The sequence below is a fragment of the Budorcas taxicolor genome, chromosome 25, assembly GCF_023091745.1.
Source record: "Budorcas taxicolor isolate Tak-1 chromosome 25, Takin1.1, whole genome shotgun sequence".
NCBI classification, from domain to species: Eukaryota; Metazoa; Chordata; class Mammalia; order Artiodactyla; family Bovidae; genus Budorcas; species Budorcas taxicolor.
The window spans coordinates 41049937-41077340 of record NC_068934.1 but is presented as its reverse complement, the minus strand read 5'-3'; the positions used below and the strand labels follow the sequence as shown (position 1 = coordinate 41077340).

The 27404-nt window shown below is 54.4% G+C and overlaps 1 protein-coding gene across 1 annotated transcript in view; it reads right to left on the bottom strand.

Moving 5' to 3' along the window:
* Nucleotides 1–3340: 3340 nt before the first annotated feature.
* Nucleotides 3341–27404, bottom strand: part of FADS2 (fatty acid desaturase 2) — a 36140-nt gene continuing 12076 nt past the window's right edge. The window contains exons 2-12 of the mRNA XM_052662438.1: nucleotides 26793–26903; nucleotides 25131–25328; nucleotides 24910–25011; nucleotides 19366–19491; nucleotides 10928–10988; nucleotides 10466–10542; nucleotides 5063–5160; nucleotides 4699–4795; nucleotides 4326–4405; nucleotides 3753–3878; nucleotides 3341–3429 (exon numbers count right to left, since the gene is read on the bottom strand). Of these exons, the coding sequence (XP_052518398.1) occupies nucleotides 3378–3429; nucleotides 3753–3878; nucleotides 4326–4405; nucleotides 4699–4795; nucleotides 5063–5160; nucleotides 10466–10542; nucleotides 10928–10988; nucleotides 19366–19491; nucleotides 24910–25011; nucleotides 25131–25328; nucleotides 26793–26903 (1128 nt within the window). The 3' untranslated portion in view covers nucleotides 3341–3377. The remainder of the gene's footprint in view (nucleotides 3430–3752; nucleotides 3879–4325; nucleotides 4406–4698; nucleotides 4796–5062; nucleotides 5161–10465; nucleotides 10543–10927; nucleotides 10989–19365; nucleotides 19492–24909; nucleotides 25012–25130; nucleotides 25329–26792; nucleotides 26904–27404) is intronic.

Sequence of the window (27404 nt, the reverse complement as noted above, 5' to 3'; positions counted from 1 at the left end):
TCTTGACTCCCAGTGGGCCAAGAGGGTCTGCGTGTCCCTTCCCACTGGAAGCCTGGGACCTTGCCAGGCCAGTGACCACCGCTGGGGCTCTAGGTCCACACCCAGCCCGGACTGCCCTGCAGGCCCCTCCTCTGGGCCCGGTGCCTAGCACATGCCCACGCCACCTGCAACGCTGAGGTACACTGTTATCAGGGTAGACACCTTGCCGTGGTGAGCTCTTATCCCCTCTGCAGGGACTAACTCCCCTCGTCTCCAGCCACTCCACCCAGCCCCTCGCTCCTCTGGGGAGCCATGTGACACTGCTGTGGAGCAGAAGAGCCCAGGCTCTGGGAAACGGCCCTTTCCTTGTGGGGCGCCCCGCCGGGGAAGGGGAGGGTGAGGAGCTGGAGTTCAGCTGCCCAGTCCTTTCCTCTGTCCTTCAGCCTCCTCCCCTGTGAATTGAGGTTTGCTTCTGTGACCACCTGGGGGGCTATGAGTTTGGCAAAGGGTGGGGATCAGAAGCCCATGATTCCGTGCTGGGCAAGAGCCTCAGCAGAGTATGGGAAAGGAGGGGCAGTTAGGCAGAGAGCAGGAGTGAGTCTCCCCAGTCCCCGGGCCCAAGGGTGGACAAGGCTGGGAGTGGGGGGGAAGAAGTCACAGAAGGACCAGGCCCCCATCAGCCTGGGCCAGGATTTACCCGACGCCCTCAGAGTGGCAGCAGAATCCTTCCCACCACTCTCCCCCTGCTGGAATACTGGTTGTCACTGGTGATGGACACTGCACTTACAGCTGGCTGGGTGTGTGTCTATTACTGTACCATCCTGAGCGTGACAGTGCTGGGCCCGGCCCAGGTAGGAGAGAGAAGACAGGCACAGGTAAGGGGGGCGGAGGCATGTTCCCCAAGACCCCCCAGACTCCAGGGCCTCTAATGGGTGTCAGGGCAGGGCAAGGCCAAAGGCTCACAGGCTGTTGAGAGATGACCTGTGCCCACCGGGGAATAACACACATGCTAGCCGGATCAGCTGAGTGTCCCTGCCAGCTACACTGAGGTCACGGGTGAAGGAGCGGAGAGGACAGGGGTCCTCTCGAGCCCTCCCCGCCCCCGCTGGGAGCAGACGCAAGGCCAGGTGGGGAGCTTCTGAGGTTCTGGCTCCTGGAAACCTCTTGGCACTTCCCTGGCACTCCCAGCTTGACCTGCCAAGCTGAGCCAGCCCAGAGGGGAGGGCATAGAGAGCAGTGTAGGGGCCACTAGGAGGCTCACTGCCCTGGCATGTTCCTTGGGAATTTTTCCAGGCTTGTGGGACCCAATGAGCCCCTGCATGGGCACAGGGGCCACAAGACACCTGATCTCCAGGGCTCCCCTCAGCCCTTTCTGAGACTCTGCCCCTAGGGCTTGGTACACTGACCAGGAAGGGGTAGGGCTGAGGTTGGCAGAAGCAAGTGACCTGGGGCCTGCGGGTGGTCCCTCAAGAGGGGGATAATGAATGAGGATGTCAAGAAGGTGGCCTGTGCCCCCCAGAGACCTTTAGAAAGCCTCACTCCACAGAGAGTCCCCAGGAAGAAGGAGGGCTCACTAATCTGAGCCATTTGCCCAAAACTCCTGGCCTGATGTGCATTTTAGGGAAGGGGAAAGGAAGTTCTCTTTGAGCAAAGGTGTGGAGGTGGGGTGGGGTGGGATGGACAGAGGAAAGTGCTCCCAGCGCAAAGCAGACCCCCTTCTCCATACTCCATTGACACCCCACCCAGCATCAGCAAACAGGAAGTGGAGGAGAATCAGGCCAGCGCTGAACAAGGAAGTCAGAATAAAATCACTTCATTTATTTCCAAAAGTGTAGAGGTGGGGAAGCAACATAATAAAAATTAAGGTCAGTTCCCTATGGATCCATTCTGCCTCAGGGGAGGGGCAGTGGCTCTTTGGGCCGGCCTGTTCTCAGTGGGAGGGCTTCAGGCAGTCTGATCCCCCGTTGCCATAGCAACCGTCAGGTCCATCACCAGTCAGAGCTGGTCCCTCCTGCCCCACCCTCCCCTGGAGCTATCTACGGGTTAGTGGGTTAATTTCCAGATGCAGCCGCTCTGAACCCTCCCAGTGGCCGCCAGGTTCCCCACCCTCTCACTTTCCTGTCCCCTCAGCTGTCTGGCCTTCGGCCCCAACCCCTCTTTGTCCCATTGGGTACCCCCACCCCCACCAAGTCCCCGGCTTCTCTGGGTCACCCTCCTCTGGGACTCCTTCCCTCTGTCTCCTGACAGTCAGGGCCACGGAGGCCTCAGTAAGTGAGCCCAGCTCAGCCCACTGTGGGGCCTGGGAAGGCTGCAGAGGGGCTGGGGGTGGGAACAGGCAGATCGTCCCAAGGCCCAGTCCCACTGCCACCCCCGGCAGAACGCATCCTGTAGCAAAAGGTTAAAAAACTTCTAAAAGACACAAGAGCGTGATGGACCGGGAAGGAGCGTGTCTACGTGGGCAGCCCCAACGTGGGGAGGTGCTGTGATGAGCTTCTGGGCTCCAGTGCCCACTCGCAACCTGGAGGGCCTAAGTCCGCACCAGCCAAGTTGCCAGGGACTGGCTGGCACTGCCTGGCAGTAACGGAGCACTCTGGGGGGACAATCCGATTGCTCCAGAATCTTGGGTCTCCCAACCAGAACAAACATCTGAGCCTACAGGCCGGCTCACCCCTGACCTGGCCATTGCTTCTGCTGAGCTCTTCTGTGGCCCTGCCCCCCTGGACCCGAGGTCACAGGCTCTGGACTTGGGAGGCGGCAGGATGGAACTGCTCAAGCCCTGGGTCAGAGGGCTCCGGTGGGGCCAGGACGTTTCCCTGGGTCTGGAGGCCTGAGCTGGCTGTAACACGGGCGAAGGGAGCCTGGCATCAGGGCCAGGGCCCTGGACATCTGAAGAGAAAGTGGGGCCTGCAGGGGCGCCGCCAGTACCGACCCAGCAGTGGGAGGGAGACCCGGGGAATCCAGCACACCATCACCCCACAGAAGGGCAGAGGGTGGGTGGCCGTCCGAGGCGGTGGGGCCATCCTGCAGGCTCAGGGAGCCGTCCCACCTGCCGGCTGGGACCCAGCCCTGCGGATCTCAAGAGCAGGGAGAAAAGAGGGTGGTGTGAAGCCTGGAGGCCAGGCTGCAGGGGCTAACAGGCTGCACCTGTGCGAGTCTGGTCTGGCTGACGCTTCAGGACAGGGGGTGGAGGCGGGGCAGGACCCAGGAGGGAGGGTGTCAGAGGGAGGCGTGAACGCCTCGAAACCAGACAGCAAGAGAGGAAAGGCCGAGCCTCAAGTCTGTGGGCCATGCACCACAGCCTCCTGATGCCCCTCTGAACAGAACCCCGCCCTCCCCTTCAGCCACCACCCCCACCTGCTTCCCCCACCGTCCCCGTGGGCGCCCCGAGGGCTGCAGCTTCATTTGTGGAGGTAGGCGTCCAGCCACAGCTGCCCAGACTTCCTCAGGGACCTGGGAAGAGGAGGAAACAGACAGTCAGGGAGCAGGTCGACGGGGCCGAGGGGCCAGGGAGCCCAGGGAGTCAGGGTCTGCCGGCGGGGGGGCCTCCTCTCAGCTCTTCATCAGGAGCCCAGGGACCCCCGGGGAGGGACCTCGTCCAACCCAGACAGAGGCCAGGCAGTCCCTAGCGACAGAGGGGCCAGGTGGGGGCACCCGTGCCAGCAGGGCCCCTCTGGTCTCCACCTCGGGCAGTCCCACGACCACGTGCCTCCCAATCCTCTCCCTGTCCCCTGGGCACCTGGGGGGTCCCCGACCCCTGTGCCCGCCCGCCTTACCCGATGATGTCTTGCAGGGCCCGAAGCAGCGGCTTCTCCTGGTACTCAATGCCGTGCTTGGCGCACAGGGACCTCACCAGGGGGGCGATCTTGTGCAGGTTGTGCCGGGGCATGGTGGGGAAAAGGCTGGGGAGAGCACGGGGGCAGGCCTGAGGGCTGGCCCACCGTCTCCACTGCCCAGACGGAGGCTGGCCAGGCCCGGGAGACCCTGTCTGCCTCTCCCTGCGTGCCCGCAGGGTGGCTCGCCTGCAGCAGGAAAGGGCTGGGCCTCAGGCTTCCTGTCAATAAAGGGACCAGTCGCCCATCCTGCCAGGCTCACGGGATCTAGGAGGATGCCAGGGCCCATGTGCAGGGGTGGGCGCCTCTGTGATCATGTGGCCCGGGGAACAAGAACCCAGGCCTCAAGGGGGCTGGCGGGTGGTCGGGGGGCGGAGATACAGTCTAGAGTCGTTGGGGGAAAGACAGACAGAAGGAGCCCCCACCTGCTGCCCTCTGCCAGGTGAAGCTGGTGGTAACTTGCTTCCACTGTATGCCCTCCACCCTCCCCCCCTCCCTGCCCACGCCTGTGCTCACTGGTGCTCGATTTGGAAGTTGAGGTGCCCGCTGAACCAGTCATTGAAGAAGGACTGCTCCACGTTGCAGGTGGCTGCCAGCTGTTGGGGAGAAGGGGGGTGAGTGGCTGGGAGCGGAAGCACAAAGGGACCCCTCTCCTTTCTGCAAGGCCCAGCCTTCCCTGGGTCTCACCACCCTGCCCCAGTTCCCACTGGCCCCTCCAGAAGCTCCCGGCCACCCTCTCCTGCCTGGCCCTGGCCCTCTCCAGTGGAAGGACACCGGCAGCCCCAGGGAAGGGCAGGATAGCGCAGGGCCTACGGGGCAGCCACACTCCTGGGGACGTGGACCTGGGCTCCATGGGGCCCCCCTGGCAGCCAGCGCTGGCTGCCCTCACCTGGCTGCTGAACCAGTCGCGGTAGGGCTCTCGGTCAATCTCCATGACGATGTGATTCATCTGTGTGACCCACACAAACCAGTGGCTCTCCAGGAACCTGGAAGGGGGCTCGGCTCAGTGTGCAGCCTGGCGGCTCAGGCTCCACAGGGTCTGGGGAATCGGTGGGAACCGAGTGTCTCTCCCAACCCCAAACGGGGCAAGGTGGGTACAAGTGGAGGGGGTTGAGTGAAGCCCCTTGATGAGGGGCCCGGGCAGAAAGTGGGACCTCTGAGGCTTTCCTCGGCCGGGAGGGGCCTCACATCAAACCCCCATCAGCACCAGTGCTTGGGGGCCGAGGGGCTTGTAGCCAGCAAAACTCAGGCACCTGATGAAGTTGAGGAAAAGGATGGATCCCAGGACACCATAGAAAGGGATGTAGGTGATGAAGAAACGGGTGTAGTAGCTGATGGCCCAGGCCAAGTCCTGCGGAGAGAAACACAGTTAGACGTGGGAGTGTCTTGCCCTCCTGGGCACGGGGTCCCAACCATAGGTGTGTACACAGCAAGCCCAGCTCACCGCTGAGTGAAGGCAGCCAAGAAACCCTACGGGCCTCCAGGAAGCTGGACACTGGGTCCAGCTAAGGATCCGAGGCCTGCCAGAGGAGGGTGTATATGACAGTCTTTATATCTAGGAGAAGGCTGAGCGGCTTTAGCAACATGGAGGGGCTACCGGCTCTGCGTCTAGGGAAACCTGCAGGGATGGGGACTAGCACCCTGGTCCTGGGGATTCTGGAGGCGTACCACAACGTGCACACGCCCCCGACACCCGCAGGCTCACAGACTGCTCGTTGGCACCCAATGAGTTGGGGTCCTTACTCCAGCACGGCAAAGGCCAGGACGCCGTCCATCACCCACCTCAGGACACTGCCAGCAGCCTGACAGTGCTGGCCCTCTCCCCACACCCACGTCTCCTCCCAGCCCCTCTTCCGTTCTGCTCTCTCTTCCTGGGAAAGCACCCCCCGCCCCCACTCCCTCAACTGCCTCCAAGGCCCTGCAACCGTGGCAACCGGAGTGAACTGTCTTGGCTCCAAGCCCACTCTGTCTACCCCTGCTAAGCCCTCCCATTCCACCCAGAGTAGCCACAGGGACTGGTGAGCACTCTGCTCAGCCACCCTGCCCCAGCTTGTTCCCACCTCAGGGCCTTTGCACTGACTGTTTCCACCCCCGCATCACTTCTCCCCCTCGGCAGGATAGCGATGAGAGCACAGGCTCCGCCCTGTTCTCTGTGTGTGCTAAATCTCTTCAGCCGCGTCCAGCTCTTTGCAGCCCTATAGACTGAATAGCCCACCAGGCTCCTCTGTCCATGGGATTCTCCGGGCAAGAATACCGGCATGGATGGCCACGCCCTCCTCCAGGGGATCTTCAGGACCCCGGGATCAGACCCGTGTCTGTCTCCTGCATTCTTTACCACTAGTGCCCCTTGTGGCTATTCTGTGTAGCTTGTAAGTAACTTTCTGAGCTGTGCCTCTGATCCTCCATCTTCAGTATGGGAAAAGAATATCCCCCCGAGGTTCTACAGGCCTGAAGGTGTGGCAACAATAAGCAGAGCTTGCAAGTCTGAGCTCTAACGACTCCAGTCCCGGCACCAGTTTGCTGCCATAGAGACCTTCGACATGCAAACTGGATCATGCCACTGCCATCCCCAAAGCCATCACAAGCCTCCTGCCCTGTCGGGGGATAAAAGACAAAATCCAGCCTCCCAGTAGGATGCACGGGTCCCTCACATGCCTGTCCACCATCCTGGCCTTGCCTGCAGCCTGTCACGTCTCCCACGGCCCAGCCAGGCCGTGCTGTGCCTAGCTGGATCTGCCCGGAGGCTCCTCCCCTTATCTGCTCAGCAAACATCCTTCATCGGAGCTCTGTTCGGTTATCTCCACAAGCATTCAGTGAACACCTTCCCTGTGTCAGGGGCTGAGTTAGGTGCTGGAGGCAAACGGGAGTGCTTGAGAACCCCTTGTCTGGAAGGACAGACTTTAGACAGAGATCCCTTCCATAGCATATGGAAGGGGACACACAGTTACAGGGGTGATGGCAGCATGGCATACGGTCCCAACCCTGTCCTGATTTAGAAAGACTCCCGTCAGGAGGTGGTGCCCGAGCCGGGCTGGGATATAGTGAAGGTTGGCCAAGCAAAGAACAGGAGGATGGATGTTTGCAGAAATGACAATGCGAAGAGAAGTCCGGAGAGGCGAGCAGGCAGGGGCTGTGTTTACATGTAGATTACATGCTCCATATACTCCAGCCCAAGCACTCCAGGTGGGGGCAAGAGGCGGTGGCCAGGTCACATCCGCCTGGGGGAGACTGGCCTCTATTTTGGCGGCAAGGAAGAAGACCCACTGTGCTTTAAACGACAAGAATGTGGTTCCATTCGAATCTTAAAAATAGGTCCCTGCCAACTGAAGGTGAGGAGATTCGGTTATTCCAGGAGCTCAGGGATGAAATGAGGGAGGCCCAATCCAGGACCCCCGGCCCTGCCAAGAGGGCAACAGTCTCCAGGACTCTAGGAGGCGGGGGCAGTTCTGTGCAGAGACTGCTTGGTCATGGTGAACCCAGGCTGGTCCCCGGTGTCGGTGTCATCAGCTGGGGAGGGAAGGAGTGGGAAGAGTGGCTGGGGAGGGGTCTGAAGGGCCAGCAGTGGGCAGACGGCAAGACCTCAGGACTGAGGTGCTCTTTAAGGGTACGTGTGCGACTAAGAAGTCGCTCAGTCATGTCCAGCTCTTTTCGACTCCATGGACTATAGCCCGCCAGGCTCCTCTGTCCATGGGATTCTCCAGGCAAGAATATTGGAGTGGGTTGCCATTCCCTTCTCCGCGGGATCTTCCTGACCCAGGGATCGAACCTGAGTCTCCCACACGGCAAGCAGATCCTTTACGATCTGAGCCACCAGGGGAGCCTTAAGGGGGTGGGGGAAGCCAGTACTTTAAGTTCTGTTTCTACTTTTCATCACATTCATTTTATTTCCTTTTCTGTGTGTTTGCAATGCAGCAGTATGTACACATATGTTAACGGAGGTGTGTGCTTATTAACTGTGGTGCAAAACGATACAGGACCATGGGCCACTGGTGTCAGGGGTGAAGGGGCAAAGGAGGTGCAGGGAGACAGAGGTGGAGGAGAACCAGTAGAGGCTGGACTTGGAAGCTGGCAGGGAGAATTTCAAGGAGTGGATAGTGGGATCAGATGCAACGGACCTCCAGGAAGTTGAGGCCTGGGGACAGCCCCAAGATGTAGCCACTGGCAATGCTGGTTGGCCTTTGGAGCTGGACAGTTCTCAGCAGTGTGGGGGGTAGGGGTTGGGGGAGCTGTCCCAGGCATGGCATGGTGCCCACGAGGGGGCAGGTACACTCCATCCTCCCTGAGTTGTGACAATCAAAAATGTCTCCCTGGACTTCCCTGGCGGCTTAAGTGGTTAAGACTCTGTGCTTCCAACGGCAGTGGGCCCGGGTTCGATCCCTCATCAGGAAACTAAGATCCTGCATGCTGTGAAGTGCGGCCAAAAAAATCCCCAAATTCTCCCCGATGCTGCCAGTGGCTCAACAGAATTGCTCCCACTGAGGACCACCACCCCAGGTCACAGCTGCACGTGGCACCTAAGCTCACAGTTACCATGAATCAGAAAACCACAGCACGGGGCAGGCTTCTGCCATGCGGGCCTCTGAGGGGTGCACTTTCGTCTGGCGCTAAGCCTGGTACAGTCAGCTACTGCTGTGCAGTAGAAGCCCAAGCTTGAACCCTACTCCCTGGCAAGAGAGCCCTGCCCCCAAGGGCCTGATCAAATGTCCCAGGCTGGGCCACCTGAGCCGGTTCAGGTATAAAGTCTGATTCCCTTTCCCACTGTGCCTATTTCATGCTTTGTCCTTCAGGGAACACACACAGTGAAAATTTTAAAAAAAGGGATTAAATATTCATGTCAGGCATCTGCCATGAAAGCAGATTAGAGTGTCCCGAGCAGCCAGGGCTCAACAGTCACCACAAGGGCAGGAGAGCTGGGTTCCAGTTCCCACCCCCTCAATGACCCAGAAACTCCTTCCTTCCAGCCCAGATGCGCCTTAATGGCCAGACACGGCTGCCCTGATAGCTCAGCTGGTAAAGAATCCACCTGCAATGCAGGAGACCCCGGGTCGATTCCTGGGTCAGGAAGATCCACTGGAGAAGGGATAGGCTACCCACTCCAGTATTCTTGGGCTTCCCTTGTGGCTCAGCTGGTAAAGAATCCGCCTGCAATGTGGGAGACCTGGGTTCGATCCCTGGGTTGGGAAGATCCCTTGGAGAAGGGAAAGGCTACCTACTCCAGTATTCTGGCCTGGAGAATAGTCCATGGGGCTGCAAAAAGTCGGACACGACTGAATGACTTTCACCGTGGGTGGCACTGCCTAACTGTTCCTGGAGCACAGTGGGTACTGATAAAAAGCATGCCCTACAAGCGTGTAGTACAGGTTTTACTAGCACAGGGCTGGCAAGGACTTCCAAATCCCTCCTCTTCCCCGAACAACCCCAACCTGCTCCTGAGTTCCAGGCTGGCCCTCTTAGCAGAATCAACAGGCACCTCTGCCAGTAACACCAAGGGAAGCGTGTAAGACAAAGTACTTTGAAGTCCTTCAATTGCTATACAAACACGAGGGCCTGTTACTGAGAAAGCAGTGTCTAGGGTGTGGGAGGGGGGTGAGTCCAGGTGGTGGCACTGGGAGGTTCTCATGCCTGATCCACCCTTTGGTGTCACCTTGGGCAAGCCCCAAACTCTGAGAGTTTCAGTATCTTACGAACCTGGGTTTTATAAAACAAAAAAAGACCAGCGATACTGACTAAGTGTCCGCTTGGTCTGGAAGGCACGTGTCTTGCCCCTGTCCCTATCCCAGTCCCAGTAAACCCTGTTCTGCCAAAAGCAGGTTCTGCCCAGGGCAACCACCTCCCCCAGGGCCTCCCATCACGAGCATATTGTCCTCTTCCGAGAACCACACTTGCGTGTCTACATCAAGCCAAGGACCGTCCCTCTCCAGGGTCCCCTTCTCTCTCTGGAGTGATGGGCGGGATTGTGTCCCCTAAAATAAGTCTTCATCCCTAGGACCTCACAGTGGGACCTTGTTTGGAGACAGTGTCATTAGTGAAGATGCCGTCACTAGGGAGGGCCCTCACCCATGACTGGTGTCCTAAGACAGAGGGGAAACCCGGAGACAGAAACACCCACAGAGAAGACGCTGGCCACCCATGTGTCAGAGACAGAGGCCGGCCCAAACCGGCCCCCAGAAGGGCCAACCCTGCAGACTCCTTGATCTTGGACTCTAGTCTCCAGAGCTGTGAGACAATGTGATCCTGTCGTTTAACAGAAGTGCCTGCGGCACGTTCTCACGCAGATTTAGCAAACTAAGCGCCAGGCTGCTCTCCATTTACCAACCGGAGAGCAGTGTGACCTGGTCCACTGGCTCTTATGGGCCTCACGGGGACTCAGGAGGGTACTGGCTGGAGCCTTGGATGGGAGGACTGCGTGTGACTCATCACTCGGCCTTCAGGAAGTTTCTGAAGGGCTCTGCCAAGGCAGGGGCTCTCCCAGTGGACGCCCTGCATGGCGGGATCTTTCGGGCTGGGGTGCTATGGCCTCTCTGGCTCCTGCTGGCCTCAGAACAAGTCCCTTCCTGAGAGTGACAAGGCAGTCACACCGGGAGATGCCCGGGGACATGGGCCGATCCAGGGTCTAGTCGCCCTCCTCCCCACACTCCTGGGTCCCCTGGACTCACCACCCAGTCCTTGCGAACGATCATGGTCATGATGATCTGGTACTGGAAGTACAAAGGGATGAGCAGCGGTGGCCCAACTGCAAGAGAGAGAGACAGGAGAGGGGCTTGGAGCGGCCTGTCCCACCCGGCAGGGCTGGAAGATGCGGAGGAACCAGGGGGCAGAAGCCAGGATGTGGTGCCAGCTCTGTAGCTCCTGGGCAGAGGAGACCGGAGACTGGCGCCCTGAGAAGGGGGCTGGGAGTGCCCGCTGGCACCCTGCCCAGGAAGCCCGAATGTGGCATCTGGGTGTCTGGGCCAGTGTCCCTTCTGTGTATCACAGGCCATGATGGCTTTGTGGCTGTTGTTGCTCTGACAGCTTTGGTGTCACTTTCTGGGTCTGGAAGGGTGTCAGGTGGGAGCAGGGATGGATAGCCACATTGGGGTGGGAAGGAGGTCGGGGTTGTGGGGCGCCCCGGCACTCACTCAGGAAGAAGTACTCATGCTGGTGGTTGTAAGGCAGGTATTTCAGCTTCTTCTTGCCGTACTGAGGAGAGAAGCAGAAACTGTGAGCCCCCAGCACCCCTCGGACCCCCGCCTCCCATGCTCTCCTCCACCTGCTCTGCAGTCCCTGTCCCTCCCTCCCGCCCAGGGGAGCTTTCTGTCCCTCTGCACCCGGGGCCCCTCTCGGCTCCCGATTGCTCTGGCCAACACTTCCTCAGCCCTTGCTAGGTGCACCAATCCCAAGCTGGCCTCTCAGCTCAGGTACTCCTCTGTGACCTGGTGCTTCCAAAGCTGAAGCTCGGGGTCAAGTCACTGCCCACGGCCACACAAGAAGCGGGCTAGCCAGGATTTGAACCCAAGAAAGCGGACTCAGAGCCCATGAGACAGGCAGCAGATCAATGTTTGTTGAATGAATGCACCACGGAACAAGGAACTGGGGTGGGGGGGTGTGTAGAGGCACTCGGAGCTCCCTGGCCAGCTTGTACTCCTTTGGAGAGAGAAAAGCTCCTGGGTCCTCCTGAGGAGCTCCCTGGAGCCTTCAGTGGCTGGGAGAACCCAGGTTAAGGGCTCGGGAAATTGTTACCAGTCACCAGGTCAAGCATCTAGTCCCTCAAGCCGCCTGCAGTTTCCAGTCTGAGACTTGACACTTGAGGTTCCAGGCCAGGGGGAGTCACCACACGGACTCTTCAGGACATACCTGGTCACCTGGTCTTACCCCGGGCACTCTGATGCCCAGGTATGCCACTCAGGAGGGCTGAGAGATCTGGCTGGGGTGTGGACATCCTCACTGAACAAAGCGAGTGTGAGCCAGGATTGGGGTGGGGGACCTACGGCCCCACAGGGTTCCTGCAAGCCCCTTACTTCCAAAGTCCAGCCCCCCGAGGACCAGCCCACCCTGTTTCTTGGGGAATGAGACCAAAAGATGTCGCTCACAGAGGGGGGCCTGCTCTGCCTCTTACCAGCTGAGACCCTGCACAGGTCACTTAGCCTGCCTGAGCCCTGCTTGGCGTCAAAATCACTGACAGCTAAGAGGAGTCAATGAGAACACAGGCATGAATGCCAGGGGCTGACCCATGGGACACGGCTCTTCCCCTGCCCCCTACCTCCCGCCCCCAGCTCCGAAGGTCGGTGCCACCCTCATCGCATGACGTCCACTCCTGCTTATTGCAGCCAGGAGATCAAAGCATGTTACAGAGGGAGGAACCCTGGATGTCCTCTGGACCAATGCTCCCATTCTCCAGGTGAGAACACAGAGGTGGAGTGAGAGCCAGCATCACAGGGAGGGCCCACGGAGGAGCCCTGGGTGAGAGCAGAGCCAAGTCTGGCCCCACGGCATTCACCTTGGCACCAGTGACAACGGGGCTGGCACACCCGCTGAAGCACCATCAGAATCTATCTGTTTGGTCCGTGTGGCCTCCTGTGCCTTGATAGAGGTCTCACCCAATCCCCAGAATGCACAAATCCTTTGCATGAAGGCTGTCGTTAAGACTGAGGCTGGTGGTCCAGTGGTTACAAATCCACCTGCCAATGCAGGAGATGTGGGTTCGATCCCTGGTCGGGGAACTGAGATCCCACATGCATCAGGGCAACTAAGCCCGTGTGCCATAACTTCTGAAGCCCATGTGCCCAGAGTCCTCGAGCAGCAACAAGAGAAGTCACCGCAATGAGAAGCCCTTGCATCCTAAACAGAGAGTAGCCCCTGCTCAGCGCAACGAGAGAAAGCCCATGCACAGCAATGAAGACCCAGCCCCGCCAAATATAAATAAACAAAATTTAAAAGCTCCAGCCTACTGATTGTCAGTCAGGAGGAGTCAGCCTTTGGACAGGAGTCTGCACTCTGTACCCCACCCCCTAGGCCAGCCTCTGAAATAAAAGGAACTTTTCTTTCTACCAATCTTGACTCATATATATTAAAAAAAAAAAGATTGAGGCAGGGCTTGGAGAGATCCCAGTCAGGGCACCCCAGACACAGCCCTGGACAATGTTTCAGGGGAGGGAGGGATTAGAGGCATCCCCCTAAGTGAGTGGTCTGGTGGTCTGGGTTCTGGGGAGCGTGTGCTTCACAGAATAGTCCCCTTGCTCCCCCCCGAGCTCCTGTTCTTCCTCCTAGAAGCCAGGAAACAGGCCCAGACTTTGCAGGCTTCTCCGGCCCTGACAGGTGCCCTCCTCACCACCCCTCTGCCCGACAGGTTGTCCCGAGGGACAGCCCCAGGCCCAGAGGAACCTCAGGCTGGCTCAGCTCTATTCTGGGAGTGAGCACTAGGGGCAGGATAGGCTGGCAGAGGGTCACAGAGGAACTTGGCAGTGGGCACATCTGGGGAGCTGGTTTGAAGCTGCGTTTGCACAGCAAGCACCCTGTCTGCACTGATCTGTGGTGCCCTGTAGGGGGTGACAGGAAATTACTGGGCTAATGCTCCCTGGCTAATGCTCGCTGGCAGGTCAGCACTACTGGCTCCTGCGTGCATCCCTTCAAGGCCCTAGACTGCCCTGTGGGAGCTGCCAGGTCCCTGCCCCCAGGCAGCGGCTGGCCCCTCTGCCCACCCCTGAGGGCACTGGCTTTGGGGTGGGGGGCTCCAGATTTGGAAGCAATTGGTTATTTGAGCAGCCCCCCTCCCCTGCCATGAGATTTGGGTTCGTTATGGGTACTCCTTAGAGCTGTTGAGGGCCGGTGGATGACGGGCGACAAAAGCCCTTCGGAAGGCAGGTCACGGATACACAGGCGTCTGTGTGCTGCGACACACAGACCATCACAGGGCGTCTGATCCCATCCTGATGACCTCAGTTAGGGGGATTGCAAGATCGCCTGTCAGCGTGAGGCTGACCCAGGGTGCTAGCTTCCCCTCTGAAAACCAGCAAGCGCAGCGGAGATTCGGGGATGCCAAGGGAGGCGTGGGCCCAACCTGGTTTCTTGACTTTCCCACGCTCAGCTCTCTGCAGCCCTCGGTTATATGCCATGGGTACAGGGAAGGGAGGGGATAAGTGTCTTAGGATAAGAAGCCCTCGGAGGAGGGGCTCTTGGCTTCTTAATACATTAGGAAGCTGGAAGGATCCAAGAAACACAGGCCCCTAGTGTCCAGCAGGTGGTGGCCCCGGGCAGGGCCCTGCAGGACCAGGAAGCCCTGGCTGGGAGTCATTCAGCCAGGGTTTGGATGGTGGCACTGCCTTTTCTAGCTGTAGCCTTGAGCCAATTATTTCACCTCTCTCAGCCTCAGCTGTTCCATCTATAAAGTGGGCTTGATGAGAGACCCTGCCTCCCGGTTAAGCAAGGATTAAGTGATGCCCCACATGTGGTACTCAGCACGGTGCTGGGCCCAGGGACTAAGCAAGAGTCAGCCTTCCTGCCCACGGGGCCTGCAGGCTTAGGGTTGGGAGGTGGGGTGCTGCACTCCTTTCCCCTGCAGAAGAGTCCTCATCACGATACACAGGAAGAAAGCCTGGGCTCTGGGATGGTCACAGAGGAAAGGCAGACTCGAGCTGCGGGTGAGGCTCCGGGTGGTTTGCCGTGTCCAGACCCTGAGGTGCGGCGGCACATGCAGGACCCATTTTGACGTGTCCTCAAGCTGAGGCTGCGGTGAAGGCAACGGCACCCCACTCCAGTACTCTTGCCTGGAAAGTCCCATGGACGGAGGAGCCTGGTAGGCTGAAGAGCATGGGGTTGCTAAGAGTCGGACACAACTGAGCGACTTCACTTTCACTTTTCACTTTCATGCATTGGAGAAGGAAATGGCAACCCACTCCAGTGTTCTTGCCTGGAGAATCTCAGGGACAGAGGAGCCTGGTGGGCTGCCGTCTATGGGGTCGCACAGAGCTGGACACGACTGAAGCGACTTAGCAGCAGCACCAGCAGCAGCAAGCTGAAGCTGAAAGGGACGCAGGTCAGAGGCAGAGGCAGGGGGAGCCCTGGCGGCCTGGCGTCCCGGAGGCCTACGACCCTGGGGCCCCGGCCAGCTGACACCCCGGTGCTCCGCCTCCCCCGGACCACAAGGCCCGGCTTGGATTACGGGCTGAGGGGGTGCCAGGGGCATGTACAGGGGACTTTTCAGCCTTGGAACAAAATGTCTGAGCACCGACAAGGGCCTGCCTTGTCCATTCAGGGTTGGGGGAGGGGGGCAGCTGGAGAGCCTTGCCTGCCTCTGAGAAAGTGCAGACTCACAGGCAGAGAAATGAGGAGCCGGCCACGGCAGGCATGCAAGGAATGGCAAGACTCCAGCCCAAGGGCCCCCCGGCTGCTCCAAGGGAATACTTGGCCTGTTTGCAAAGGTAGTCTGGAGGGTCAGCTGCTGACAGGCCATGGGGCAGGGAGAGCCTCCCATGGGGTCAGAAAAGCAGGTTCTCAGGCCCAGAGGCGGGCGAAAACACTCCTGGCTTCTAAGAATCCATTTACAGAGCTCCAGGGCTGATGGCCTCATGGTTCTCCTCCACAATACAGCAAAAGAAAAAAAAAAGTGGGCGGTGGGGGGCAAAAACAAGACTACTCCCGACATCACCACTATTCAATTCTGTCCTGAAGTTCCACTAACGTCATAAAGACCAAACCAGAAATAAGAGTGCAGAGCTATTAGAAAGTGTCTAAATTTTCACTATTTTCCAAAAAATATGATTGTCTACCTAGGAAACTCAAAAGAATCAACTGAAAAACAACTAGAATCATAAGCAGACATCAGTGGACCCTACTTGGACATAAGATAACTCGCCAAATGGCAACAGTTTTCCTGAATACCACAGAAATCCCTATCGTCATGACAAAATATAGACGTTATCTAGGATTCAGTTGAAAGAAATATGGCCACAAGACATATAAAGAAGAGGAAAACCTTTCTAAGAGGTATAAAAAAGAGACTCAAGTGTAAATGGAGAAAGATGTCATATTTCTGGATGGAAAGACTGAATGTAAAGATGTAAAGATTTTTCTGGAAGGGGCAAGTCAGTCCATGACAAGCTCTCAGGGAGCTATAAGGAGCCATGGATGCCCAAGTCACCCAGACAGTGTCCTGCACTGACACTCAGTCCAGACCAGGTGCTGGGCTTCAGGAAAGGACACTTCACCCCTCATCAGGGGCAACATGAGCCGGGAAGGGGAAACCAGGAAACCTGGCTGACTCCTGCAAGTTCTGGAAGTAGACCATCATCTTAGCCAAGCCTCACGTGGCCAAAGTCAAGCATTCCAAAGTGAACCTAAGGACTTTCCTGGTGGTCCATCCCACCTGCCACAGGGCCCCCCAAAACGAAACCATAAAGCACTGAAAATATATGAAGAACTTTCTGAGCATAAAAGAAAGGTTTGGGGACTTGCCTGGTGGTCCAGCGGTTAACACTTCGCCTTTTAATGCAGGGGGTGTGGGCTTGATTCCTGGTCAGGGAACTAAGATCCCACAGGCCTCATGGCCAAAAAAACATGAAACAGAAGCAATACTTTTAAAGACTTTAAAAAACGGTCCACGTTCTTAAAAAAAAAAGAGAAAGACATCTTTAAAAAGAAAAGTGAAACCATAAAACACTAAAGATCTGTTGAAACACTTCCTAAGCATAAAATAAAGATTCCTTCCAAGGAGCATGGTCCTGGCGACACTAGGAATCCAGGAACAACTGGCCTCTTCCTGAGTACGTGAGAGAGGATTTCATGGAGCGCTGCGGTCATGGCCTTAAGTCAATGGCAATGGGATGGCCAGATCCCCCAAACTTCCACTGCACCTCCCAAGTCAGCACTTGAGAGGCGTCCAGGGAGAGATGTTGGAAGGAGTTTCACAGCCACCACACAGAAAGAGACGCCTTGGCCGCATCGCTGGTGAGACTAGGTTTTATTGTCAGGAACACAGAGAGCTTGTCAAGCCAGTCAACAGCTCTACAACACGAAGCCTCCCCACCTAGAAAGGGAAGCTTTGTCTTTTTATCACTTAACGATAAATACATAAGTGGACTGACTCCACTTAATCAGTCCTACTATCTAGACACCTCAAATCAAAGCAAACAAACTCATTGCAAGAAGGAAAATGCAAGCATGTATTTTGGCAAAGAAAATCCTTGCACTTGAGAAAACTCGTGTGAGTCCCTTGAACTGCAAGATCAAACCAGTCAATCCTAAAGGAAATCAACCCTAAATATTCATTGGAAGGACTGATGCTGAAGCTCCAGTACTGATGTGAAGCCACCTGATGTGAAGGGCTGACTCATTGGAAAAGACTCTGATACTGAGAAAGATTGAAGACAAAAGGAGAAGGGGGATAGCAGAGGATGAGATGGTTAGATAGCATCACTGACTCAATGGACATGAGTCTGAGCAGACTCCGGGAGATAGTGAAGGACAGGGAAGCCTGGTGCGCTGCACTCCATGGGGTTGCAAAGAGCGGGACACGACTTAGCAACTGAACAACAGCATCAAAGTCCTTGGCCAGCCAGAGAGGCTCCACACGCCCAAAGAACCAAATTTTGGCTAATTTCTTCTGAACTGACAATGTCACAGAAAACTTATGTTTCTGCTCAAATATTCTGTTGGGCAGATATGAGATGGGAGGAGTGGGGTACCAACCAGAGCTGAGGGAAAAGTCTCCCTCCTCTTCCTCTTTGAAGTCTTGGATGCCAACATTTCTGGGAATACAGCCAGTTCAAGACACTGTTCCTCATGGAGGGTAAACGTGCCTCTCTTGGCAAATGCTTGAAGTGAAGTGAAGTGAAGTCACTCAGTCATGTCCGACTCTTTGTGACCCCGTGGACTGTAGCCCGCCAGGCTCCTCTGTCCATGGGATTCTCCAGGCAAGAATACTGGAGTGGGTTGCCATGCCCTTCTCCAGGGGATCTTCCCAACCCAGGGACTGAACCCGGGTCTCCTGCATTGCAGGCAGACGCTCTCTGAGCCACCAGGGAAGCGATCTGTGCACAGTTTGGTCACACTTAAGATCTACATAAAAGCAACAGGGATCTTCTACACTTTGGTTTACATCATCAATGTATTTCAGAAAAGTAAAGCTTCTATAACTTTTCTTTTTCACCTAGAAGCACTACTTAAAAAAAGGAAAATGAGGAGAGTCTTAAAATTCTTTAAATGCCTTGGGCATGGCTTTATTCAAAGACTCAGCAACACCAAATTTTCCTGTCTTAGAAACACAACAGAGGACTGGACAGCCCCAGATGAGGCCGGCGCGCCTGGACTCCTGCAAAGAGGCCCACATGTGCTGAAGCAGCCAGTTGCAAGAAAACGATCGAAGTTTGGATTTCTGTTTTTAAAAGAGATATGTGTGTCTATGTTTCTTCACACATAGAAAATACCTGGCAGGATTAGAGACTGCTGTCAACAGGGGTCACCAATGTTGACACCAACAGTTGTCATCAATGTCAGGGGCATGACAACTGGAGGCACAGCAGGGATGGGGGAGATAACAGGCGACTCGCTTCTCAGTCTGGTCAATTACTGTTATTACTTAAATACTTACAACAGGTATGTCTATACTTATAATAAAAAATCAACTAATATTAAAAACAAGGCAGGGGCTTTCCTGGTGTCCAGGGATTGGGAACCCACCTGCCAGTGCAAGGGACATGGGTTTGATCCCTGGCCTGGGAAGGGACCCACACGCCATGGAGCGACTGAACCCACGTGCTGAAACTATTGAAGCCCGCACTCTACAGCCCATGCTCCCCAAGAGAAGCCACCACACTGAGAAGCCCTTGCTCCACAACGAGAGAGAGAATAAGCCCCCAGCACCGGAACTAGAGAGAACCAGTGTGCACCAACAAACACCCAACACAACCAAAAATTAAAAAAAAAAAAAGACTTTGCCTTCCAGTGTAGGGGGTGAAGTTTTGATCCCTGGTCCAGGAGCTAAGATTCCAGATGCTTTGTGGCCAAAAAACCAAAACATAAGAAACAGAAACGATATTCTAACAAATAAAGACTTTAAAAATGGCCCACATTAAAAAATATATATATTAAATTAGTTAATTAAATAAATAAAGACAGGGCAGTGTGATGGAGTGGAAGGAAATGGCTCAGTTGTCAGATCCGGAGCCTCATCCTAGAACAGCCACTAAACAATGTAAGCCTGACCACATGCCCCGCTCCTGCTGAGCCTCACGTCGCAACTGTGACTCTCCAAGTAAGGTTTCCTGGAGCTGGTCTTTGAGAACCAAGTGTGAGCCTTGGAGTTGTGCCTTCCTGCCAAACTGGAAGGAATAAGCTAGGAAATGCTCTTCCCTAGGCCGTGGGCATCAAGGAGGTATCTAACACTCTGATAAGGAGCTGCCTTCGTTATTTAACCAGGAGGCCATTCCATAGAAACTCCAGCTGGAATTACTCAGGGTGTCCACGAAAGGTTTCTGTGTAAATATCAGACACAGACACGTGTGTGTGACTCTCCACCCTACAGTCCCTCCCAATTCCTGCGTGAGCCAACACTCCCGGGCCCACCCCGTCCCCTTCATTGTACCTCAATGGGCTGCCACTCGCCCAGGACAAACACATGCAGCATGTTCACATCCGGGTCCTTGTGGAAGATGTTGGGTTTGGCGTGGTGCTGGAAGTGGCGATGGTTCCACCAGTTGGCAGAGGCACCCTGTCAGGGCAGGAACAGGGATGAGCAGGGCAATCCTGGCAGTGGGGGTGTGGGGGTGGTGCCCATGACCCGCACGTCTTGGGACCAGTTCCTAGCGGGTCCAATACTCAGGTCCCAAAAGTCAGAAACTGACTCTACCAATGCTAAGTCCAGAGTGCTGGGCAGCCCCTTGGCCAGGACTTCTGCATGGAGCCAGCTCACTCCACCCTTCCAGGCCTGTCTCCCTGATCATAAGACAGTGCTGGCCATAGATGGAGAGGAAAGTGCTTCAGCACACAGGGGGGCCTCAGCTGTCTGCCAGTCCCGGGGTGAGACTAACACCCCTCATCGTCTGCTTGTCTCTCATTTGCGCCTGTTGTGCAGAGGGGAACAATTCCATTCGGGGAACAGTAAGAAGTGGTCCTAACCATATGGACCCAGCACTGCACCCTTAGGTATGTGTACCCGGAATAAATGAAAAATTGGCCACACAAAAACCTGTACATTCCCAGCAGCATTATTTAAAATAACCAAAAAGCACAAACAACTCAGAGGTCCATGCACTGAAGAGTGGATAAACACTGTGTGGAAGATCCAAATGGACTCTTGTTTGGCCATGAAAAGGTGTGACATGCTGACACACACTACAGCATGGATGAACCTGGAAAGCATGATGCCAAGCGAAAGAAACCAGCCTCAAAGGAGTCTATTAACAGTGTCCTGTGATTCCATTTATATGAAATGTCCAGCACTGGGGAAATCCATGGACAGAAAGATGAGTGGTTACCCAGTTCCAGGGTTGGGATGAGGGGTTTGGAAGTGATGGCTAAGTGGTGTGGGGTTTCTTTTAGGGGTGATGAAGATGTTCCAAAACTGATTGTGATGGAGGGTGCACAAATCTGTGAATATACAAGTCATTGATTTGCACATGTAGATGGGCAAACTGTAGAGCTTGTAAATTAGATCAAGAAAGCTTGAAAAAAAAAAAAAAAAAGAAATGAAGACCACAAATGGCTCCTGCTTTCAGAGGGCCCAGAGAGTAGCTGGCAAGATAGCCCCACAGCCAGGTAACCGCTGAGTCATGTGGGCGAGTCACATCATAGCCAAAAGCTTGGGGGAGCTTAAGAAACAGTCACCAACATAAGCAGGTAAGTGCTTTCTGGTTCTAACAGGCAAATGATAATCCCAGGGAATTCCCTGGCAGTCCAGGGATTAGAGTTCCAAGCTTTCACTGCCGAGGGCCCAGCTTCAGTCCCTGGTCAGGGAACTAAGATCCCACAAGCCACACAATGTGGCCAAAAATAACGAAAAACTGTAATAAAAGTCATAATAAAATTATGACTCTAGGAGACAAGAAGCATTACATGAGTATTTCTTTCAAGGCCATGAATTTCTGTCTCACCAGCTCCAACTCCGGATGTATTTTGAGGGCATGTCCCTCCATGGAGTCACCCAGTCACACAAAGAAGGAAACAAAACTCCTCTGACTCGTCAGCATGAGGGTTTCACGGGTGAACAGCTGCTGGATCAATCAATGTTTTGGCCTAGGGTCCAGCCATCTACAAAAAGGCCTAATTGCAAAAACAAACATTTCACTTGGAAGATGTTTGGGTACAAACACAGTCTCTGGACCCTAAGGGCCGTGGGTGGGAACAGCTCTGAGCAGCTGTGGCCTTTGCGATGACCTCAGGTCCCTGGGCCTCCAAACCCAACAGAGCAAAAATAAAAAATAACAGCAAATGAGAGCTTAGAGGATTGGGAAATGAGATGATACATTGGTCTTTCTAGCCAAAAGGAGCCAAGTTCCTGGGAAAAGCACAATGGAGTCCCTGGCAAGGTAAGTGAAACATGAGGTTTAGAATACACCAACAAAGAGATGTTTGTTGAATGAATAACTGGAGGAAAGAAAGGCGGGCTGTGGGCACCATGAGGATGAGATGTGGCAAGGTGGGGCCACCCCCAAACTTGGCATGGGGTGTAATGATGAAATAGCTTTTGATGGTGCTCTTCTCTGCTGATTCTCTTCCATTCTTCTTTACTAGGCCCAACTTTACACACCATTCCTGGGACAGGGCAGCCCTGCCTGCCTTGGAGCCATGATTCAATGGTGCCTGTCCTGGGGATGGAACAGAGAAGGAGGCCAGCCACTGTCTACCAAGGGAGAGTAGGGCCTCCCTCCACACTGGGGTAGGGGGCCTCACTCCACATGGGTAGGGGGCTTCACTCCACACTGAGGGGGGCTTCACCCCACACTGGGGTTGAGGGGGTCTCCACTCCACACGGGTTGAGGGGTCTCACTCCACACTGGGATGCGCTGACAGGGCTGTGAAAGCTTTGGGAGGCCACTCAGAAGGTCTGCCCTTGGGCAGCATACTGGCTAGGAGGGGGCAGACAGAGCGAGGGTCCCTGTTCTGACAGAGGCCGGGTGATGGCCTTGGGGGAAGGGGAGCGTGGGCCATCACAGAAGCGGAGAGAAAGCCTCCTTGGTTGGCGCCAGCAGTTCTGGGAGAGCCGTAGTAGAGCCTCATTAACAATATTTTCAAAAATCTATCACCCTTTTGCTCATCTTGTTTTGAAATGAGAGAACTGCCAAGTTTGACAATCTCTCTCAACCAAGCGACAGTCAAGTAATTTTTAATTAAACTGAAGTAAAATAATAATAAATTTGGTTTCAGTATAAATAATAAACTTAAACTTCATCTTGGGACTTTTTATATACCACCTTTCCAAATTTTAAGTAGCTTTCAACTACTTTAATGCTCTGGTGAATGAAATTCAACCAATTAAAAAAAAGAGAGAGAGCAAACACATAAAAACACGTATGTAAGATACAAGTTGTCCTTCAGTTTCATATTCCAATATGTCTCAAAGTCCTAATCTTTATTTAAAATGTTGGTATTTTGTTACTTGTGGATTTTTTTTAAAATTTTGCATTAATTTTACTTAAAAAAAATATTGCATGGCAGCCTGGATAGGAGGGGAACTTTGGGGAAGAATGGATACATGTATATGTATGGCTGAGTCCCTTTGCTGTCCACCTGAAACTATCACAACATTGTTAACCAGCTTATACCCCAAAATAAAATTTAAAAGCTTTTAAAATATTGCATTAAAATGCTACTTATTTCATTCCTGATTCTTTTTGTCATTGCTTAAATTCTGCGTTCCTGGCACACACTTGTGTGCTCACTTGCCTCGCCCTAGTCCCAGCCCTAGTGGCCCCTAGATGGTGCCAGGCCTAGCGGTTTGCATTTCATCCTGGGTGCAAGGCCAAACAGAGGCTCACCCTCACAGAACCATGTCTGTACAAGGTTAACCCCGGGAAGAAATGGCCACCGGAAGTGACATGGGAAGAAATGGCCACCGGAAGTGATGGGGACCAAAGGAAAAGGCATAGACAGGAGGTTGAGGTCTCGCCCGGGGAATCCCACAGCAGCACGGGCTGGCATTAAGAAGCGGGTCCCAGCATCCTGAAGCTCCCGGCGCCCCGTTCGGTACCCTCAGTGGGCTGAGCTAAGACATCTGGGTTGGCGGGGTCCTTGAAGACCTTCCCCGGCCAGTTCCTTTCTATCCCAGCAACGGGACCAGAGGAACAGCTGGACCTACAGGCTTGTCTGCAGCCATGTGCCCACCATGTGCCAGAGCGATGCTGTGAAGCCCGGGATGCTCCTCGCTCTGGGGCTCCCCTGACTGAGCTGCCCAGTTATGCCACTGGCTTGGACACAGCACAGACACAGCTAGCAGGGAGCTGGCAAGCCATCAACAGAACCCAGGGCCCTGACCTCCTAGAGCCTCCCAGCCCGAGTACTCCGTCGCTCCAGATTTCACAAATCAACGTTCTACAAGAAGGCCAATCCCCTGTCCCAACCTCATCTTCTGACACAAGAGCTGTGTCCCAGAGCCCTTCAAGGACACACGGACACCAGGAGGGACAGGCCCTCCCGGCTCCCACCCAGAATCTGGAAACAGGACAAAGTCCATCTTTGTTAAGTGTGTAGGGATAACCTGCGTCTGGAGTGAAATGTTACTTTCAACACCGAGGAGGGTTTTCTCCAACAGAAAAAGGCATAAAATGAAACAAAGTGCTCTACTATGTGCATCCTTCACCCCTGAAATTCTGGAAAGAAACCAGGTTCTCAGACAGCTTCAGGCTCAGGGCCAGGCAAACTGCGTGCTAAGGAACTGGTTACCAGTTCAGTGGTAATTCACTCCCAACCAGATCCAGAGCTGACAAGTGGAAGACTGGATGTTGTCGGGTTGCAGGGGTTGACATTTTAACCCAGACACATAGCTTTTCCCAAGCCAAGGTAGGGAGGGATGGGAGTCTTTGCAGCTGGATGCTGCTGGGGTAGGGCTGGGCAGGAGAATGAGAATCTGTTTTGAAGGGAGACTTGGCAAGGATTTATTTCCAAAACCAGAGATAACGCCTATCACGTGAGCACAAGGTCGCTGGCAAGTCCAGTTCGTCTTTGTACAAACTTGCCAAACTACAAGGCTGCTGCAGGTCTGCCTCCTGATCTGTACGGCGATGAGGCAGCTACCTGCCCTTCTGGGTTTTACACAACTCTTGCCCTTTGGCTCAGTACACTGTTTGAAGTCCCTTATCTAAAGACTTAAGAGAAACACGATGTCTCAGATATAAAACATCATCTGATGCAGGAAGCATACCGATGTATCGAGAGAGTGTTTCTTCAGGTGCAAGCTATTATATATGGAACGAATAAACAGCAAGGACCTACTGTGTAGCACAGGGAACTGTATTCATTATCCATAATGGAAAATAATATGAAAAAGGAATGAAGGAATGTATATACGCTTGCATACTAAGTTGCTTCAGTCATGCCTGACTCTTTGTGACCCTATAGACTATTGCCTGCCAGGCTTCTCCCTCTGTCCATGAGATTCTCCAGGCAAGAATGCTGGAGTGTGTTGCCTTTTCCTTCTTCAGGGAATCTTCCTGAAGCAGGGATCGAACCCTCCTCTCGTACATCTCCTGCATTGACAGGCGGATTCTTTACCACTAGTGTCACCAGGGAAGCCCACCAGAAGCCCATATATAACTAAATCACTTTGCTGTACAGCAGAGATTAACAGAACCTTGTAAACCAACTCTGCTTTAATTTAAAAAAAAAAAGAGCGAGAGAGACTGCTTCTTTACTGGCCCCAAACTGAAAGGAATTTATCAGTAAGCCCTTAGGTAAGGAAATAAATGTAATCAGCTAAGAAGCAAGTGCCTGTTTTTACAACCAATACCCTGGTTTTTTGTGTGTCTAGTGTGGTGAGGAGACAGGCCTTGGAAGCTCAGGAAGCAGAGGGTTAGCAGGTCCTGCAGCTCAGCCAGGACACTGACCGGAGAGGTGACCTGCTCCGAGGGAAGCGAGATGGCACTGTGCCCACCACTAGCTGATGGAATGGATCCCCAGGGTGGCCGACATTTACCTTTAAGTGACCGATGATGAACTTGTGGACGATGTGGTTCCACATGGACTTCTTGTAAACAGAGAGGTGGCCGTAATCGTGTTGCAGCCATCCAGCCTGGGCCTGGGGAGAGAGGGCCACGGAGGCTTTCAGAGCGTCGGCACCTAGGCACCAGGCCTCTGCCAGCTGGGGGAGGCAGGGGGCAGGGGCTTCAAGTGACAGGTGAGGGTGTCACACCTCACCTGAGAGGTAGCAAGGACGAAGGCCGTAATGATGGTTGGAATCCAGCCGTTGCCAAAGTAGAAGATAGTGAACCAGGCGATGCTCTCCATGGCGATGATGTGGGCCAGGTGGAGAAGGAAAAAGAGCTGGTTACTCTTGAACAGGTTCATGTCCTCAGCAGTCTTCCTCAGGGCCCGGAAGTCCTCGGTGATCTGAGACTGTTGAGCCAGAGCACGAGGAAGGAGTCAACCGCCCAGCTGCTCCAGGGGGTACCAATCCACACACTCAAGCTCGGGAGGAGCCCAGCTGCTATGCACTATAGCAGCTCCTGTTGCTCTATACCTGCCTGGAGCTGGCACAGCCTTGGAACTATGTGTTCGTCCACAGCTAGTTCAGTGGCAAAGAAAGGATTTCACTCAAAATGCTGTCCATTTCGGGTAGCAGCATTATTCAAAATAGGTCAAAGACAGAAACAACCCAAATTCTATTAACAGGCTGAATAAAACGTGGTGCATGCATACAATGGAATATTCCACAGTCTTCAAAAGGGAGGGAAGTGATGACACACGCTGCTAATGAGCAAACCCTGAACACATTAAGCTAAGCAAAATTGAGCCAGACATGAAGAGACAAATACTTATGAGTCCCCTTCTATGAGGAACCTAGAAGAGATTCTTCAATAGAAAGAATAGTGTTTACCAGGAGCTGTTGGGAGGGACAGATGGGTAGTTAATGTTTAATTGAAACAGAGTCTCAGTGTGGGGTGATGACAAAGTTCTACAGACAGATGGTGGTGATGGTTGCACAACAATGTGAATGTACTCAAAGCCACTGAACTGTGTATTTCCAGATAGTTAAAATGGGGAATTCCCTGGTTGCCTAGTGCTTGGGATTCCATCCTTTCACTGCTAAGGGCCCCGATTCAATCTCTGGTAAAGGAAGTGAGATCCTTGCAAGCTGCCCAGCACAGCCAAAATAAAATAAATATTTTATTTAAGAAAGGTTAAAATGGTTTTGTTTTGTCTAATTTATACCTTTTTTTTTTTTTTAAAGCTTAGGGACTTCCCTGGAGGTCCACTGGTTAAGACCAAGCTTCCACTGCTGGGGACGCAAGTTTGATCCCTGGTCAGAGAACCTAAGATCCCACATGTGGTGTGGCCAAATACATGAACTAAATTAAATTATTAAAAAGCTTATGTTTTCTACTACCTGACATGCACCCTTTGTTCTGAACTCTCTATCAGACAGGAGAAGGCTCAGTGTGCTGGGCACATGGGAGGCAGAGTCAAGGGTGGGTCTGGAAAAGAGGGTATCAAGGGGAGAAAGAGGGAAGCTAGGAGGCAGGGGCAGGGCATGAGGGAGAAGAAAGCCCAGATATAAGGGCAAGAGATTGGGCAAGAGGGAAACCCTCTGTGCCCAGCCTGGCACCACTGAGGCCCCACAGGTGGAGAGGCTAGGAATGAATTACTCCAAGGGCGGGGGTGGGGGGCAAGCCCAAGCTGGCACAGGAGGAGGCGGGCTCACTAGGGCCAGGGGAGTCCTCCCTGACCTCAGGTGACGAGCAATGGTTCTCCCTGGACGGGCACAAAGGCTCCTACCCGGCACCCTACACTCACCATGTTGGGGTGATCCCCTTCCCGCCACCCCAGCCCTCCCCTCCTTCCTCATCCGGTCAGACTCACATTCTTGCCACGGTCCTGGCTGGGCTCGTCAGGGGCCAGCTCGCCAATTAACAGGGGCTTCATGAACTTGCGCACAAAATCAAGGTTGCGGTGGAAGGCCAGGAAGGCGTCCTGGAGAGCAGGGGGCAGGTGGTGAGTACAAGGACCTCTACTGCAGCTCCGACAGCGCCTCCCCACCCAGGGAGGGCAGGAGAAGCTCTGTGCCACTAGGACCCCAGGACACCAAACGGGGCATCCGTCATCCGACCCCAAGTGTTCTCTGAGCCTCCTCTTGGCAGGTCCCTCGGCGCCGGATTCCCATGGGGATGCCACATGGAGCTGCACCCTGATGAGGGGCCGCTGAGCTCGCCAAGGATGTTTACCAAAAAACGTGCCCCTCCAGGGATGCAGGCTGGGCAGGGCTGGGAACCAAATTCTCTGAGGGCTACTCTGCCAGCTGCCTGGTTCCTGGCAAACTACGCCACCCACCACGCGGTGCACACGGCTGTCAACAAAGAACAAGCCTGGAGCCTACCACAGGCATGTAAAATGTGCTTAGATGATGCTATACCCAAAACAAATACATGATTACATAAAAGCATTGGTGAGAGGAGCTTTTTCATATTTCTAAAA